This window comes from Hypanus sabinus, chromosome 1 (assembly GCF_030144855.1).
Source record: "Hypanus sabinus isolate sHypSab1 chromosome 1, sHypSab1.hap1, whole genome shotgun sequence".
NCBI lineage: Eukaryota > Metazoa > Chordata > Chondrichthyes > Myliobatiformes > Dasyatidae > Hypanus > Hypanus sabinus.
Genome location: NC_082706.1, coordinates 207,219,475 through 207,238,309, shown reverse-complemented (window position 1 = coordinate 207,238,309; position 18,835 = coordinate 207,219,475). Strand labels below are relative to the sequence as shown.

The 18,835-nt window shown below is 46.8% G+C and overlaps 1 protein-coding gene across 1 annotated transcript in view; it reads right to left on the bottom strand.

Moving 5' to 3' along the window:
* Positions 1–18,835, bottom strand: part of col15a1b (collagen, type XV, alpha 1b) — a 304,760-nt gene that overhangs the window by 39,426 nt on the left and 246,499 nt on the right. The window contains exons 22-26 of the mRNA XM_059993844.1: positions 10,662–10,715; positions 5,635–5,709; positions 5,002–5,037; positions 4,281–4,334; positions 4,130–4,189 (exon numbers count right to left, since the gene is read on the bottom strand). Coding sequence (XP_059849827.1) covers positions 4,130–4,189; positions 4,281–4,334; positions 5,002–5,037; positions 5,635–5,709; positions 10,662–10,715 — 279 coding nt within the window. The remainder of the gene's footprint in view (positions 1–4,129; positions 4,190–4,280; positions 4,335–5,001; positions 5,038–5,634; positions 5,710–10,661; positions 10,716–18,835) is intronic.

The following is an 18,835-nucleotide window of genomic DNA, read 5'->3' as shown; positions in this document are numbered from 1 at the left end:
TAATGGGGAAAGGTTGAGCGAGCTAGGGCTTTTATCTTTGGAATGAAGGAAGAAGAGAGGTGACCAGACGGAGGTGCACAAGATGATAAGAGCCATAGGTAAAGGGGACAGACAGAGACTCTTTTTCCCAGGATAGAAAATGGTAAAATAAGAGAACATAATTTTCAGATGATGGGGGAAAGTGTAGGAGGGGATGTCAGAGGTGGGTGTTTTACACAGAGAGTGATGGGTGTGTGGGGTTCCCTGGTGGTAGGGGAAGATCTAGTAGGGATATTGAAGAGACTCTTGGATGGGCACACGGATGATAGAAAAACGGAGGGCATAATGGAGGGAGGAATTAGATTGATCTTGAAGGTCGACACATATTTGTGGGCCAAAGGTCCTGTACTGTTTGATGATCTATGTTCTATTAGACATGTTCACCTTTATTAAACACACACAAGATGCTGGAGGAACTTAACAGGTCAGGCAGCATCTATAGAGAGGAATAAAGAAGTATTGTGTTTAGTTCTGGTCACCTCATTATGGGAAGGACGAGACAGCTTTAGAGAGGGTGCAGAAGAGATTTACTAAGACACTGCTTAGATTAGAGAGCATGTCTCATGGAGACAGGTTGAGCAGGCTTGGTGTTTTCTCTTTGGACTGAAGGAGGATGAGAGGTGACTTGATAGAGGTGTACAAGATGATAGGAGGAATAAATAAGAGTCAACAGCCAGAGGCTTTTTCCTAGGGTTAATGGCTAATATGAGAGAGCATAATTTTAAGCTGATTGGAGGAAAAGATAGGAGGGATGTCAGAGAGAGGACTTCAGTCTCCAAAAATGGCTCTATCCACACAATTCCATAAAAGAAAAGGGTAATTCTAAACATCTGAATTTTTAATTGATCATAATTTCTAACATAACCTGAGGTATGGACAATGGGAAGTCAAAAATTTTAATTAAGTTCAACATTTTTTCTAGGCACATGCAGCCTATCAAAGACAGGATGTGCTAGCATTGGAGAGGGTTGGAGCAAGCTCACGAGAATGACCCTGGGAATGGAAAGGTTAACGTAGTGCTCGATAGCTCTGGGCCTGCTGTCACTGGAGTTTAGATGAGTGAGGGGGGAATCTCATTGAAACTTATTGAATATTGAAAGGCCTAGAGAGAGTGGACATAGAGAATTTGTTTCCTAAAGGGGAGAAGTTTAGAACCAGAGGGCACAACTTTGGAAGACAAGGATGACCCTTTAGAACGGAGATGAGGAGGAATTTCTTTAGCCAAGGGGGGTGGATCTGTGGAATTCATTGCTACAGATGGCTGCGGAGGTGGGCATATTTGAAATGGGGGTTGATAGTTTGGTCATCAAAGGTTGTGGGGAGAATAGAGTTGAGAAGGATAACAAATAAACAATGATGGAATGGTGCAGCAGATTAGATGGGCTGAATGGCCTAATTTTACTGTTATATAGTTATTTACAGCTTATATAGTTTGACCATATGTACTTTGTCATAACGAAAGGTGCTGTATTGTAACTCTACATGTTGTCTGCGACTTTATAGACCGAGCTTTGCACTCGGTGCCGGAGGAACAAAGTTTCATTTTGCCCTATGTATGTCTATAGTTTAATGACAATGAACTTGAACTAGAATTTTTAACATAACCATATAACAATTACAGCACAGAAACAGGCCACTTCCGCCCTTCTGGTCCCTGCCGAACGCTTATTCTCACCTAGTCCCACTGGCCCACACTCAGCCCATAACCCTCCATTCCTTTCCTGTCCATATACCTATCCAATTTTACTTTAAATGACAATATCAAACCTGCCTCTACCACTCCTACTGGAAGCTCGTTCCACACAGCTACCACTCTCTAGGCTGAGCTGAGATCTCACTAAGCTGAGATATGGACAAGGGTTAGGCTGAATCTTTTCTTCAGTTCAATATTTTCACCAGGTGTGAAACTCGTCTGAAAGGGAGAAAAGCTGCTGGTGAGAGAGGGGGAGCTGCTGGTGAGAGAGGGGGAGCTGCTGGTGAGAGAGGGGGAGCTGCTGGCAAGGGGGGAGAAAAGCTGCTGATGAGAGGGGGAGCTGCTGGTGAGAGAGGGGGAGCTGCTGATGAGAGGGGGAGCTGCTGGTGAGAGAGGGGGAGCTGCTAGCAAGGGGGGAGAAAAGCTGCTGATGAGAGAGGGGGAGCTGCTGGTGAGAGAGGGGGAGCTGCTGGCAAGGGGGGAGAAAAGCTGCTGATGAGAGGGGGAGCTGCTGGCGAGAGAGGGGGAGCTGCTGGTGAGAGAGGGGGAGCTGCTAGCAAGGGGGGGAAGAAAAGCTGCTGATGAGAGGGGGAGCTGCTGGTGAGAGGGGGAGCTGCTGGTGAGAGAGGGGGAGCTGCTGGTGAGAGAGGGGGAGAAAAGCTGCTGATGAGAGGGGGAGCTGCTGGTGAGAGAGGGGGAGCTGCTAGCAAGGGGGGGAAGAAAAGCTGCTGGTGAGAGGGGGAGCTGCTGGTGAGAGAGGGGGAGCTGCTGGTGGGGGGAACTGCTGTTGAGAGGGGGAGCTGCTGGTGAGAGAGGGGGAGCTGCTGTTGAGAGAGGGGGAGCTGCTAGCAAGGGGGGGGGAAGAAAAGCTGCTGATGAGAGGGGGAGCTGCTGGTGAGAGAGGGGGAGCTGCTGGTGGGGGGAACTGCTGGTGAGAGAGGGGGAGCTGCTGTTGAGAGAGGGGGAGCTGCTAGCAAGGGGGGGTAGAAAAGCTGCTGATGAGAGGGGGAGCTGCTGGTGAGAGAGGGGGAGCTGCTAGCAAGGGGGGGAAGAAAAGCTGCTGATGAGAGGGGGAGCTGCTGGTGAGAGAGGGGGAGCTGCTGGTGAGAGAGGGGGAGCTGCTAGCAAGGGGGGGAAGAAAAGCTGCTGATGAGAGGGGGAGCTGCTGGTGAGAGAGGGGGAGCTGCTGGTGGGGGGAACTGCTGGTGAGAGAGGGGGAGCTGCTGGTGAGAGAGGGGGAGCTGCTAGCAAGGGGGGGGGAAGAAAAGCTGCTGGTGAGAGAGTGGGAGCTGCTGGTGAGAGATGGGGAGCTGCTGGTGAGAGGGGAAGCTGCTGGTGAGAGGGGAAGCTGCTGGCGAGAGAGGGGGAGCTGCTGGCGAGAGAGGGGGAGCTGCTGGCGAGAGGGGGAACTGCTGGTGGGGGGATCTGCTGGTGTGAGAGGGGGAGCTGCTGGTGAGAGAGGGGGAGCTGCTGGTGAGAGAGGGGAGTTGCTGGCAAGAGAGGGGGAGCTGCTGGTGGGGGGGAGCTGCTGGTGAGAGAGGGGGAGCTGCTGGTGGGGGGAACTGCTGGTGAGAGAGGGGGAGCTGCTGGTGAGAGAGGGGGAGCTGCTGGTGAGAGAGGGGGAGCTGCTAGCAAGGGGGGGAAGAAAAGCTGCTGGTGAGAGAGGGGGAGCTGCTGGTGAGAGAGGGGGAGCTGCTGGCGAGAGGGGGGGAGCTGCTGGCGAGAGGGGGAACTGCTGGTGAGAGATGGAACTGCTGGTGAGGGGGGAGCTGCTGGTGAGAGAGGTGGAGCTGCTGGTGGGGGGATCTGCTGGTGAGAGAGGGGAAGCTGCTGGCGAGAGAGGGGGAGCTGCTGGTGAGAGAGGGGAAGCTGCTGGTGGGGGGAACTGCTGGTGAGAGAGGGGGAGCTGCTGGTGAGGGGAACTGCTGGTGAGAGAGGGGGAGCTGCTGGCGAGAGAGGGGGAGCTGCTGGTGAGAGAGGGGAAGCTGCTGGTGGGGGGAACTGCTGGTGAGAGAGGGGGAGCTGCTGGTGAGGGGAACTGCTGGTGAGAGAGGGGGAGCTGCTGGTGAGGGGAACTGCTGGTGAGAGGTGGAACTGTTGGTGAGAGAGAGGGAGCTGCTGGTGAGAGAGAGGGAGCTGTTCGTGAGAGGGAGGAGCTGCTGGTGAAAGGGGGCAATGAATGTTGTTCAAAAGGGAGTGAGATATGTCAAAGAATATTGATTAGTGAGGCCGTAAATCTCGTGGATTGCAGCTGAACTGCTAGCCTCCCAGGGAACTGTACGATTCCTGCACAATATGAATGATATACCTGCCGGTCTTTATCCGGATCTCTTGAGAGACGCATAGATCAAGAGAAATATAAACTGTGCTGATTAGATTTCATCAGAGCACACGTACCACGTGAGTTAATGCTGGTTCACCTTTCTGACCCTTCCTGCCATTTATGCCTGGACGACCCTGCAAAAACAAAACACATCCACTGATTATTTATTTATCTGCTCTGAATATTTCATGTTGTTTTTCCTCTCTGTAATCCCTTTGAACTTACATGTCTGCCTGGAAAACCAAACTCTCCTTTTGGCCCTGGATGCCCCATCGGCCCCTATAAAACAAATCCAAGAGACAAGATTTTGAATAACATTGAATCAAACCTTCCATTTGATTCCAGTCCGAACACAAGAAACAATCTCTGTTGTTTGAAAAGAACAACAGCCATATTTTAAAATGAATACTTGGTTAAATGCTGCTCCGAGATCATCCTAATCATTTGTCTTCCCCTCCTTTAGGCCCCTGCTTGGGGAAACACAGAGCGTTTCCATTTCGTCCTTCCCTAATCAGATTTCAGATTCATTTATTTATCACATGTACATTGAAACATACAGTGAAATGTATATCGCAACAGTAAGGTTCTTGATTAGTCAGGGCATCAAAAGTTACGGGGAGAAGGAAGGAGATTGGGGCTCAGAGGAAAAATGGGTCAGCCAGCTGAAATGGTGGAGCAGACTTGATGGGCCAAATGGCCTAATTCTGCTCCAAAACCTTATGGTCTTATGGGCCTAAGGCATCTTCTTCATCATCAGGGATCTGTGCTGATCTTCCCCACCCTCACCACATGAAACTTCAACCCAATAGCATCTGGGCAAATCTGTTTTGTGCCTTCTGAAATTCCCATAATTAATCTGAAGTCCCAGTAAGAGGGGCATTATAATTCACAATTCAAATTGTAACTCGTGCAAAAAAGGAGGGTCCAATGTGTAAAGACTTCCTACCGGAGGCCCAGAGGGTCCTTGCGGGCCATGCTGACCCTGTGAGGAAGATAAAATATAATTAATTACATGATCAACAACCAGGATAAGTGATCAATAACTAAGATAAGTTATAACTGTGTGAACAATAGCTAATATAAGTGATCATTTCCTTAACGATTCAGGAACTGCTTTTCCCCTGCTCCATCAGATTTCTGAACGGACATTGCTCACCTTGGACACTATCCCACTACTTTTTCTTTTCTCACTCTTTTTGCGCTGTTTATTTAATTTAACTTTAAAAAATCTATAAACTTCTTACTGTAATTTACAATTTCTGTACTGCTGCTGCATAACAACAAATTTAATGACATATACCAGTGATATTAAACCTGATTCTGATTCAAGATAAGTTATAATGAAATAATCAATAGTCAGGCTAATACCCAAGATAAGTTACAATTATGTGATCAATTGCCTGGGAAAATGATGATAAGCGATCAAACCAAGTTATAATTGGATGATAAATAGTCAGGATTAGTGATCATTAGCCAAGATACATTCTAATTACGTGATTCGCCAGGATTTAAAGCATCAAACAATCTTGGTTTAATCAACAGACAATTAAATGCCCCTTCCACCATCTGCTCCACTCACCTTTTCACCTTTCAATGACAAGGCCAGCGATGCAGTATCTGCGGCCAAAGTACTTCCAGGCTCACCCTTTTCACCCTGTGGTCAGAACAAAATAATTTAGCAAGAGGATGCAAAAATGGTGAAAGCCTACGTGTGGAGGCTGGTTTATCATCGACATTGTTGGCAGGAAGGACACTGATAGAGAGAGTGCAGAGGAGATCAGCCCTGGCCGGGTCACCTGGAGAAGGGTGTATGATGTTGAAAGACCCGAAACACTCGATGATTCCAGGAACGGTACTGATGATGTGTTCAGAAGCATCAGTAGATGTATGCACACAGCACAAGCTGCCTGGATTGGGGAGCATGCCTTATGAGAATAGGTTGAGTGAACTCGGCCTTTTCTCCTTGGAGCAACAGAGGATGAGATTTGACTTGATAGAGGTGTATAAGATGATATAAGGTGTATAGGGCTGAAATGGCTAAAACAAGGGGTATGGTTTTAAGGTGCTTGGAAATATATTTACAGAGGGGATGTCGAGTGTTTCCAGTCAGGGAGTGGTGGGTGTGTGGAATGCACTGCCAGCGGCGGTGGTGGGAGCAGATACAATAGGGTCTTTTAAGAGCCTCTTAGATAGATACATGGGGCTTAGAAAAATAGAGGGCTATGTGGAAGGGAAATTCTATGAGTAGGTTATATGGTCAGCATAACATTGTGGGCCGAAGGGCCTGTAATGTGCTGTAGATTTCTATGTTTCTATGTTAAAAGGGGCAGAGAGAATAGAAGGCACAAAAGCTTTTCAGTGCCCAGGAGATTTTAGAAGATCTGATCCAACACTGTAACTATTTCTATTCTCTTCCTCCTTCCCATGCTCCACCCTCCTCTCCCATCAGGTTCTTTCTTCTCCAGCCCTTGACCTTTCCCACCCACCTGGTTTCACCTCTCACCTTCCAGCTAGTCTCTTTCCCTTCCCCCCTCCTTTTTATTCTGGCATCTTCCCCCTTCCCTCTCAGTCCTGAAGAAGGACTTGAGCTGAAACATCAACTGTTTATTAATTTCCATAGTTCCTCCAGCATTTTGTGTGTGTTGGCAACGATTTCTTTAGCTGCCTGGGGTGGGGATGGGGATGGGGTGGGGGTGGGTCATACAATCCCTCTCTCTCACCATCTACGAATATCAATGAGCTACTATAGAAAATAAATTATACAAATTCCTGTCAATCAGGCCCAAGCAAGCTTATATGCATCTCTATACCCTGAAGTTCAGACCTTTTGGAAAGAGGAAAGATAGCAATTGAAGGTTTAAAAAGTAAACACAAAAGATTCTGCAGATGCTGGAAATCTGGAGCAACACAAATTTACAAGGATGCTGCTGGGACTTGAGGACCTGAGTTATAAGGTTCTTACTTTATTCCCTAGAGCACAGGAGAATGAGGGGAGATTTGATGGGGGTATACAACATTATGAGGGGTATAGATAGGACTTTTTCTACTGAGGCTGGGTTGAGATCAAGAGCCAAAAGGTAATGTTACAGCTATATAGGACCCTGGTTAGATCCCACTTGGAGTACTGTGCTCAATTCTGGTCACCTCATTACAGGAAGGATGTGGAAACTATAGAAAGGGTGCAGAGGAGATTTACAAGAATGTTGCTTGGATTGGGGAGCATGCCTTATGAGAATAGGTTGAGTGAACTCGGCTTTTTGTCCTTGGAGCAACGGAGGATGAGAGGTAACCTGATAGAGGTGTATAAGATGATGAGAGGCATCATAGTCAGAGACTTCCTTTTTTCCAGGGCTGACATGGCTAACAAGAGAGGGCACAGTTTTAAGGTGCTTGGAAGTAGGTACAGAGGAGATGTCAGGGGTAAGTTTTTTACGCAGAGAGTGGTGAGTGCGTGGAATGGGCTGCTGGTGATGGTAGTGGAGGCAGATACAATAGGGTCTTTTAAGAAGAGGTACATGGAGAGGTACCTGGAGAGGTCCGTGGAGCTTAGAAAAATAGAGGGCTATGGGTACCCTAGGTAATTTCTAAGGTAAGGACATGTTATCCTAGACTTCCTGACTGGGAGACCTCAGTCAGTCCGGATCGGAGGCAGCATCTCCAACACCATCACACTGAGCACGGGGACTCCCCAGGGTTGTGAGCTCAGTCCACTGCTGTTCACTCTGCTGACCCACGACTGTGCTGCAACACACAGCTCGAACCACATCATCAAGTTCGCCGATGACACGACCATGGTGGGTCTCATCAGCAAGAACGATGAGTCAGCTTACAGAGAGGAGGTGCAGTGGTTAAAGGACTGGTGCAGAGCCAACAACCTGTCTCTTAATGTGAACAAAACAAAAGAGATGGTTGTTGACTTCAGGAGGGCACGGAGCAACCACCCTCCACTGAACGTCGATGGCTCCTCGGTAGAGATCGTTAGGAGCACCAAATTTCTTGGTGTTCACCTGACGGAGAATCTCACCTGGTCCCTCAACACCAGCTCCATAGCAAAGAAAGCCCAGCAGCGTCTCTACTTTCTGCGAAGGCTGAGGAAAGTCCATCTCCCACCCCCCATCACATTCCACAGGGGTTGTATTGAGAGCATCCTGAGCAGCTGCATCACCGCCTGGTTCGGAAATTGCAGCATCTCGGATCGCAAGACCCTGCAGCGGATAGTGAGGTCAACTGAGAAGATCATCGAGGTCTCTCTTCCTGCCAACACGGACATTTACACTACACGCTGCATCCGCAAAGCAAACAGCATTATGAAGGACCCCACGCACCTCTCATACAAACTCTTCTCTCTCCTGCCATCTGGCAAAAGATACCGAAGCATTCAGACTCTCACGACCAGACTATGTAACAGTTTCTTCCCCCAAGTTATCAGACTCCTCAATACCCAGAACCTGGACTGACATCAAATTACTGCCCTCTACTGTGCCTATTGTCTTGTTTATTATTTATTGTAATGCCTGCACTGTTTTGTGCACTTTATGCAGTCCTGGGTAGGTCTGTAGTCTAGTGTAGTTTTTTTCTGTGTTGATTTTACGTAGTTCAGTCTAGTTTTTGTACTGTTTCATGTAGCACCATGGTCCTGAAAAACGTCGTCTCATTTTTACTGTGTACTGTACCAGCAGTTATGGTCAAAATGACAATAAAAAGTGACGACTTGACCTGAACTGTCCCACACCCCTCCCATGGTAGTCCACGCTCACCATTCCCAACATCCTTTGCTCCTGCCAGATTTAGAAACTCACTCTCCTCTTCACGTGGACAAATATAGAAACAGAAACATAGAAAACCTACGGCACAATACTGGACCTTTGGCCCTCAAAGCTGTGCTGAACATGTCCTTACCTTAGAACTACCTAGGCTTACCATAGGCCTCTAGTTTTTTAAACTCCATGTACCTATCCAGAAGTCTCTTAAAAGACCTTACCGTTTTTCTTCAGTGGTTTGAACTGGGCACGGCTACACAAGCACGTGGACGTCAGCCAGTGAGAACAGCGAGAAGAGTTTAAAAAGAAGACAGATTTATACAATGGGCACTGGAGTAGAGGGAGACAGAGTAGGAAGGTTTTGGCTCAACGGGGCTTCGGCAATAAAGGGTCGAGGTGAGGTAGGTTAGCTGTGTAGAATACAGACAGAAAGTATGTGTGTGAGGCTGGTGTTCTGTGCTTGGTGTCAGACATGGGAGGTCCTGGAGACCCCCAGCCTCCTGGATGGCCACATCTGCACCAGGTGGGTCGAGCTGCAGCTCCTTAGGGAACTGGAAATGCAACTTGATGACCTCCGTCTGGTCAGGGAGAGTGAGGAGGCGATAGAGAGGAGCTATATAACAAGTCCTGGTTATGCAACCACTGACCCCAGGCAGACAATCTCTGAAGAGTAACGATAATGGCTGAGGTCACCCGTCTTGTGAAGACACTGCCCAGAAGGCAATGGCAAACCACTTCTGTAGAAACATTTGCCCAGAACAATTATGGTCATCAAAAGACCAGGACTGCCCATGTCATACCACACAGCACATAATGATGATGTCATACAACACGGCATCCAAGATGGCGGCGCAACGTAGCTTGTAGCGGCCACTCTGGAGCTGATTATCTGTTATTTGTGAAGTGGGGTGCCGTGCACAATCATAATTGATTGAAAACGGACGTGGGAGCACAGACGAACATCGGGAAATCTCCAGGAAGACCTTCCTCGTTGCTGCTGCTGCTGTGAGGTCTGGGTCTCTGCTGGGAAGAACTGCCCCCAGCCCTCGGGGTCACGTCTTAATACGCTCGGCAGAGGATGGTGCTCGGAGAAGCTGTGTCGGAGGGTATGGTCGTCGGCTCGGAGGTTCGATGGACTCAGAGTCCTTTCAATGGACTCAGGTTGCTTTCGGTGTGCGCTGTGTCTGCGAGGCTGGTTTCGACGGAGCTTCCATTGTGTGCTGCGTCAGTGAGGCTGAGTCGGGCGGCGCCATGGAAATCCATAGCGGGGGTATTCCCTTCTGCCGCCGGCGTGGGATGGCGAGTCTATCGGGATCCTGGGGACTTGTGGAAATTGTGGTGATTTCTCTTGAACTTACAGTCCTTTAACATCTTGGACTATTTTTACTGTGCCCATAGTCTGCTTTTTTTTTATCAATTATGCTACTGTTTGCACTGTTGTAACTATATGTTGTAATTATGTGATTTTGTGCAGGTCTTGTTCCTTTAGTTTTTGGTCTTGTTTTGTCTGGTGGATTTGGAACTCCTTTCCGGGGAATGTGCTAAGACGGTAGCGTGATATTAATAAGCAGCAGCCTCTCCGGACTCTGGGTTCGGGATTGTCAAACGTTACGTGGATTTTCTGGTGTAGTCTGTTTTGTCATTTGCTTTTGTGATATCATTCTGGAGGAACGTTGTCTCATTTTTTAACTGCATTGCATTTGTGGTTTCTAAATGACAATAAACTGAATCTGAATCTAATATAATGATGATGTCATACAACACGGCACATAACATTGATGACTCTTGAAAGTGCTCAGCCTACTTTTCCTGAGGTTTTCCAACAAAAGACAGTGTTCGAACTTACCTTTACTCCGGGAAATCCAGGAATACCAAGGTCACCCTTGGGTCCTCTGGGGCCCTGAATAGGAATGAAAAAGAAGATATGATGATGTTAGCAGATGACCCAGAGCATGGGTGGAAGATATTTCTAACAACACTGCTACTCAGCAAGTATATTTTTAATGGTTATTTGGTAAATGTGGCAGTTGTGGGTTCACTTTCAACATTTAAGAGAAGTTTGGATAGGTACATGGATGGGAGGGGTATGGAATGCTATGGTCCATGTGCAGGTCACTGGGATGAGGCAGGATGACAGTTCAGCAGGGTCTGGATGGGCTGAAGAGCCTCTTTTTGTATTGTAGTACTCCATGACTCTAACCTGAGCTATGAAATGGGGGACAATATTGTTGGTCTCACCTACCCGCCTGGCTTCTCCTTTCACTTTCATCTACAGCCCGCTACCTTTTCCACAAATCACCCCCCAGCTTCTCACTTCATCCCTCCTCCCCCCCCACCCGGCTTCACCTCTCACCTTCCAGCTTATCCTCCTTTGACTCTCCCCATCTTCTTCTATAACCATATAACAATCACAGCATGGAAACAGGCCATCTCGGCCCTCCTAGTCCGTGCCGAACCCTCAATCTCACCTAGTCCCACCTACCCGCACTCAGCCCATAACCCTCCACTCCTTTCCTGTCCATATACCTATCCAATTTTACCTTAAATGACACAACTGAACTGGCCTCTACTACTTCTACAGGAAGCTCATTCCACACAGCTATCACTCTCTGAGTAAAGAAATACCCCCTCGTGTTTCCCTTAAACTTCTGCCCCCTAACTCTCAAATCATGTCCTCTCGTTTGAATCTCCCCTACTCTCAATGGAAACAGCCTGTTCACGTCAACTCTATCTATCCCTCTCAAAATTTTAAATACCTCGATCAAATCCCCCCTCAACCTTCTACGCTCCAATGAATAGAGACCTAACTTCTTCAACCTTTCTCTGTAACTTAAGTGCTGAAACCCAGGTAACATCCTAGTAAATCGTCTCTGCACTCTCTCTAATTTATTGGTATCTTTCCTATAATTCGGTGACCAGAACTGCACACAATATTCTAAATTTGGCCTTACCAATGCCTTGTACAATTTTAACATTACATTCCAACTTCTGTACTCAATGCTTTGATTTATAAAGGCCAGCGTTCCAAAAGCCTTCTTCACCACCCTATCTACATGAGACTCCACCTTCAGGGAAATATGCACTGTTATTCCTAGATCTCTCTGTTCCTCTGCATTCCTCAATGCCCTACCATTTATTCTGTATGTTCTATTTGGATTATTCCTGCCAAAATGTAGAACCTCACACTTCTCAGCATTAAACTCCATCAGCCAACGTTCAGCCCATTCTTCTAACCGGCATAAATCTCCCTGCAAGCTTTGAAAACCCACCTCATTATCCACCACACCTCCTACCTTAGTATCATCGGCATACTTACTAATCCAATTTACCACCCCATCATCCAGATCATTTATGTATATTACAAACAACATTGGGCCCAAAACAGATCCCTAAGGCACCCCGCTAGTCACCGGCCTCCATCCCGATAAACAATTATCCACCACTACTCTCTGGCATCTCCCATCTAGCCACTGTTGAATCTAGTATCTTTTTATTCTGGCATCTTCCCCCTTCCTTTCCTGTCCTGAAGAAGGGTCTTGGCCCAAAATGTCAACTGTTAATTAATTTCCATAGATTCTGCCCAACCTGCTGATTTCCTTCAGTATTTTGTGTGTGTTGCTCTGGTCTCATATGTCTCACTTCAGCCGGAAGCTTGTGACCCTGAGTCACTGAACGCAGCAGTGGGGGGACAGTTCTGACAGAAGTGAGAGGGGAGATAAGACAGAGTTCTTCACTGATTCTTTTGTATTTCTTTGTTCCACTGTAAATTCCTGCAAGAAAATGAATCTCAAGTGACACTTATATATATATATAGATAATAAATTTACTTTGAAGTGCCCTCTTTCACGAGTCTTTAAATCAAGTCCTCATTTCCTTTATTGAGTGGATCTGAAAACATTCTATAATACAATTTAAAACACTGAAAAGAACTCCAACCCAAAGTCCCTCAGCCATTTCTTGGAGACACTTGCCCGCTGTTGAGCAGGAATTGGTTATTATATCCCTTGCACTGTCTGCAGTCCAAGTGCTTTTGCACTACCTAGTGTTGTGCAAGACGCTTTTCCTTCAATATTCCTATTGATTGAGTGAGATTCAGCATGGAACAGAACCCTCCGGCCCGTCGAGCTGTGCCACCCACCAGTCCCCCCAATCTAGTCCCAGCCTAATCAAGGGACAATTTACAATGACCAATTAACCAACCGGTACGTCTTTGTGTACGACTGTGGAAAGAAACTGGAGCACCTAGAGGAAACCCACACAGTCCACGGGGAGAACATACAAATTCCTTACAGAGAGCAGCAGGAGTCGAACCTGGTAAAGCGTTGTGCTAACCACTACGCTACTGTGCCAAAAATGCAAAAACAGACTACGTTTATTTAATCCCTTTATGTACAACTGAAACTTAAGGACAAGCTTTATTTGTCATTATGTACATCAAAACATCAAGACACAGAGTGAATCAGAATCCGTTTATCTGAATCGTAACAGAATTGATTGTGGTTCGGTGCCAAGCATGTAACACAGGACAATACCATAACAGACAACACAACAGCAACCAATGGTTTACAGAACAATAGTGTAAACAGCCTTGAGCAATCAACAATTAGCAGAACAGTCATATGTACAAATGCCAATAATCAAACTTAAATAAATGTGAACATATGAAGAGACTCAATAATTATCAACAGACTAAGGAGAGAAGGAAAGAGCATTTAACGGATGTTGTGCAGGGTCAGTGAGGGTATCACACTCGAGTGAGTTTTGTTGAGGAGTTGAGGCTCCTGTGCCTCCTCCCTGAATGTAACAATGAGAAGAGGGCATCTCCTGGGTGATGGGGTCCTTAGTGATGGATGCCAGCTTTTTGAGGCATCGCTCCTTAAAGATGTCCAGGATGCTGGGGAGGCTCGTGCCCATGATGGAGCTGACTGAGTTTACAACTTGCTTCAGGTGGTTTTGCAGCATAGCGGTTAGCGTAACACGTTGCAGCACCGGTGATCCGGGTTCAATTCCCACCCGCTGTCTGTAAGAAGTTTCTACGTTCTCACCATGGCATCGCGGGTTTCCTCCAGGTGCTCTGGTTTCCTCCCACGTTTGAAAAGCATACCAGTTAGTTGGTTCATTCCTATTCTGACATGTCAGTAAACGTTTTAATTCCAATTCCCAATCCTGTTCTGACATGTCGTTCCGTGGTCTCCTCTTGTGCCATGATGAGGCAGCTCTCAGGTTGGAGGAGCAACACCTTATATTCTGTCTGGGTAGCCTCCAAACCGATGCTCTAAATATCGATTTCTCCTTCTGGTTTCCTTCCCCACTTCTTCTATTTCCCACCCTGGCTTCTTACCTCTTCTCACTTGCCTATCACTTCTCCCTGGATCCCTTCCTCCTATGAACCACTCTCCTCTCCTATCAGATTCTTTATCTCCAGCCCTTTACCTTTCCCACCCACCTGGCTTCACCTGTCACCTTCCAGCTAGTCCTCCTACCCTTCCCTTCCAGCTTTATTACCCTGGAATCCTCTCCCTATCTTTCCATTCCCAAGGAAGGGTCTCGGCCTGAAACGTTGACTGTGTATTCATTTCCATAGATACTGCCTGACCTGCTGAGCTCCTCCGGCATTTTGTGTGTGTTGCTCTGGATTTCCAGCAGCTGCAGACTTTTTTGTGTTTGTAAGTTAGTAGGTTAGCTGGTCACATGGGCGTGACAAGGCAGTAAGCTGGAAGGGTCAGTTTCTGTGTTGTATAAATAAACTAAAATTATATGTTTTTATTTTAACATTACAGGTGAAGGTCCAAAAATATAACAAGGTTAAGGGGAAGGCCAAGAATCTCACCAACAGAGTGAGAGTCCTCTCAGTGTTACTATCAGTATGTGTGAATGAAGTTCAGACACAGGTGCTTATGGTTGGCGGACAGGGTGCGCAGGACGTGTGGGGTTTCATTCATAAGTTTATGGTGGGGCTAACTTTATTCACTAACTTTAGTCACTTCCACTACATGCACATTGCACCTCGTCAGAGTGTTATTGTAGATTAGTAGGGTGGTGGGCTGGAGATATGTCTCTACCAAAGGAGGTGTAAGGTGCTCTTTCCCTCTGCTAGCCTGCGGGTCACCCTTAGATAAGGTGTAGCATCTTCTTAGTCCCCCACCTCCCCTCTCATGGTCACGTGAAGCCACGGGGGCAGGTGGTGGACGGTCGTATGAGCAGCCGGTGCAGATCACAAGTCCTGGTTATGCAACCACTGACGCCAGGCAGACAGTCTCTGAAGATTATTGATAATGGCTGGAGTAACCGGTCTTGTAAAGACACTGCCCAGAAGAAGGCAATGGAAAACCAGTTCTGTGGAAAAGTTTGCCAAGAACAATCATGGTCTTGGAAAGAGACAAGACTAAGAACAACAGCAACGATTAGATTAAAGGCAAATGGACCATCCTGATCTCTCACGTCATATGACATGGCACATAATGCTGATGATTGCAGATTAGCTAGGGTTAGCGAGTTGCGGGCAGGCTCTGTTGCCACTGGAAGTGTGGTGACATTTTGCGGGCCGCCTCGGCACATCCTCAGGCTGTATTGGTCGTTGGCCCAAAGGAACAGATTTCTCCGCATGTTTTAATGTTTCATTGTGCATGTCATGAACAAAGCTAATCTTTAAAAAAAAATGCTTTTTAGTTACCTTTGACTGGTTGTCATAACAGAAAGAAAAATCGCCACAGTCTTTAGTAACCGCAAACTAGAGAATATGTTTATTGTGAGATTAGATTAGGTTTAATTGTCACATGTACATTGAAACATGTGGTAAATATGATGTCTTGCATTACCAATCGACAATAGATAGGACTAGACAATTTTGAATCAAGGGATTAAGTGTATAAAACATTATGTTTTTATAGAAGGTACATTATAGAGCGAGAAATTGATTTGTACAGAATTGGACTCTAAAGTAAACAGTAGTTATTTGGCTCAAGGTTATGCAATCTGACTTTGTTAAGACCTCCTGGGAATCACATGATTTCAAACCAGAGTCATCACTGAGTGTTACCATGGTGCAAGACATGAATAGACCAACTCACCCCTCCTGTACAGGCAAGCATCCTGTGTGTCATTGTTCCTTCGTTATGTGCCATATCCTATGTCACGGGCGATCTTAATCTTTCCATCACCATGATTGTTCTTCGCAAAATTTCTACAGAAGCGGTTTTTCCATTGCTTTCTTCTGGGCAGTGTCTTTACAAGGCGGGTGATCCCAGCCATTATCAATACCCTTTAGAGATTGTCTGCCTGGCGTCAGTGATCGCATAACCAGGACTTGCGATGTGCACTGTCCACAACCTGCTCCCATGGCTTCACGTGACCCAGGGTGGGGCGGGGGGGGGGGGTGGCTAAGCAGGTGCTACACCTTGCCCAAGGGTGACCCGCAGACTAGCAGAGGGGAGGAGCGCCTCACGTGTTCTTTTGTAGAGATGTATTTCTGCTCCACCACCCCGTTCACTTCACTGAAGGCATAAGATGCCATTGGGATCATAGTACAAGCTCTGAAGGTTGCACATCTGCTCCAGGGATCTGGTGGTCCAGGGTCTGCACTGGAGATGGGGACTGAGTTAAAGCTTCATACAGTTCACATCCTTCCAGTTAAAGAAAGCACTCAAAAACTTCATCCTCCTGCTCACATAGACACACAAACACAGCTTCAATGTCCTCGTCCAAGATCAAGTTTCTAGTTCAAGTTCCGAGGTGTGAACCATGGCGAGGAGAGCTCAGGAACACCTCTGCTCCCTCAAGAGAAATTTGCCATGACCCTCACCGAGGATGCGCCAGAGAAAGCATCCTATCTGGAGGTATCACCCCTGGGAATGGCAACTCCTCTACCCGTGACTGTGGGGAGTTGTGGACGGAGCTCAGCACGTCACGGAAGCCAGCCTTCCCTCCATCTCTACATCTCAACACCTCAGTACAGCTCAAATGAGGAATGGAGACAGGCTATATGTCAATGGATCTGGGATTGAGAGGGTGAACAGCTTTAAGTTCCTCAGCATACACATCACTGAAGACCTCACGTGGTCTGTACATACCAGCTGTGTGGTGAAAACGGCACAACACCACCTCTTTCACCTCAGACCATTGAAGAAGTTTGGTATGGGCTCCCAAATCCTAAGAATTTTCCACAAGGGTACGATGGAGAACATCCTGACTGGCTGCATCACTGCCTGGTATGGGAACTGTACCTCCCTCAATAGCAGGGCTCTGCAGAGAGTGGTGTGGACAGCCCAGCGCATCTGTAGATGTGAACTTCCCACTATTCAGGACATTTACAAAGACAGGTGTGTAAAAGGGGCCCGAAGGATCATTGGGGACCCGAGTCACCCCAACCACAAACTGTTCCAGTCACTACCATCTGGGAAACGGTACTGCAGCATAAAAAACCAGAACCAACAGGCTCTGGGACAGCTTCTTCCACCAGGCCATCAGACTGATTAATTCACGCTGACGCTACTGTATTTCTATGTTATATTGACTACCCCGTTGTACATAATATTTATTATAAATTAATATAATTGCGCATTGCACATTTGAACAGAGATGTAATGTAAAGATTTTTACTCCTTGTATTTGAAGGACGTAAGTAATAAAGTCAATTCAATTCAATACTACTTGGTGACGGGGTGGAGATACGTCTCTATCAAAGGAAGTTTAAGATGCTCCTTCCCTCAGCTGGCCTGCAGGTCACCCTTAGGCAAGTTGTAGCACCTGCTGAGTCCCTCCCAGTCAGGGTCACATGAAGCCATGGGAGGGGGTGGTGGATGGTCATATCATGTTGGTGCATATCATGTCCTAGTTATGCAACTGTGATGCCCTGAAGGTATTGATAACGGCCTGGTTCACCCATCTTTAGACACTGCCCAGAAGAAGGCAATGGGAAACAACTTCAGTAGAAACATTTGCCAAAAACAATCACGGTCTTAGAAAGGCTATGATTGCCCCCATCATATAAGACAGCACATAACGACAATGTATGTGATATCCAACCTCGAGATTTGTCTCCTTAAAGGCAGCCACAAAACAAAGAAACTGAATAGAACACATTAAAAAAGAAACATCAAACACCCAAGGTGCAGAAAAGAACAGCCAGCGAAATCGAAGGCCCCACCCATTCTAGACCTTTCTCTTCTCCCCTCTCCCATCGGGCAGAAGATACAAAAGCCTGAAAGCTTGGAACTTCAGATTCAAGGATAGCTTCTACCCCACCGCAGTAAGACTATTGAATGGTCTGAACAGCTTAGAGTCCGAGTTATAGAAAGTACAGCACAGAAACAGACTCTTTGGCCCATCTCATCAATGCTGAACCATTTAAACTCCCATCGACCTGCACCAGGACCATGGCCCTCCATACCCCTACTTTCCATTGACTAATCAGTTAATTCAACTTTCTGAAGTCCAAGCCTATTTAATCTCTCATAGAACTCAGATCCTTGTAATTTTATTTTGTACTCTTTCAACCTGGTTTACATTTTTCCCGTAGGCAGATGACCAAAGCCACACACGATACTCTAAATTAGTCCTCACCAATGTCTTATAAAACTTCAACGTAACATCCCAACTTTTGTACTCAATACATCAATTTATGAAGACCAATGTGCCAAAAGCTTTCTTTACAATCCTAGCTACCTGTGACACCACTTTCAATGAATTACAGACCTGTACTCCCAGATCCCTTTGTTCTTCCGCACTCCTCAGTGCCCTGGTCGGTTCTACCAAAGTGCAACACCTTGAACTTGCCATTTTTCCGGGTGGTCCAGACCCCTCTTTCATGTGAGACCTTGTCAAAGGGTTTGCAAAAGCCCATTTAGACAACATCCACTGTCTTGTCTTCATCAGGTTTCCTGGTATCTTCCTCAAAAACCTTTGTAAGATTAGATACAACTGGCCATGCTGACTACCTCAAGGTTACTGTCATTTGGTAGTACAGTTGATTATGGTTTCTTTCACTTTGCTACTGATTGCCATACACATTCATACTCACAT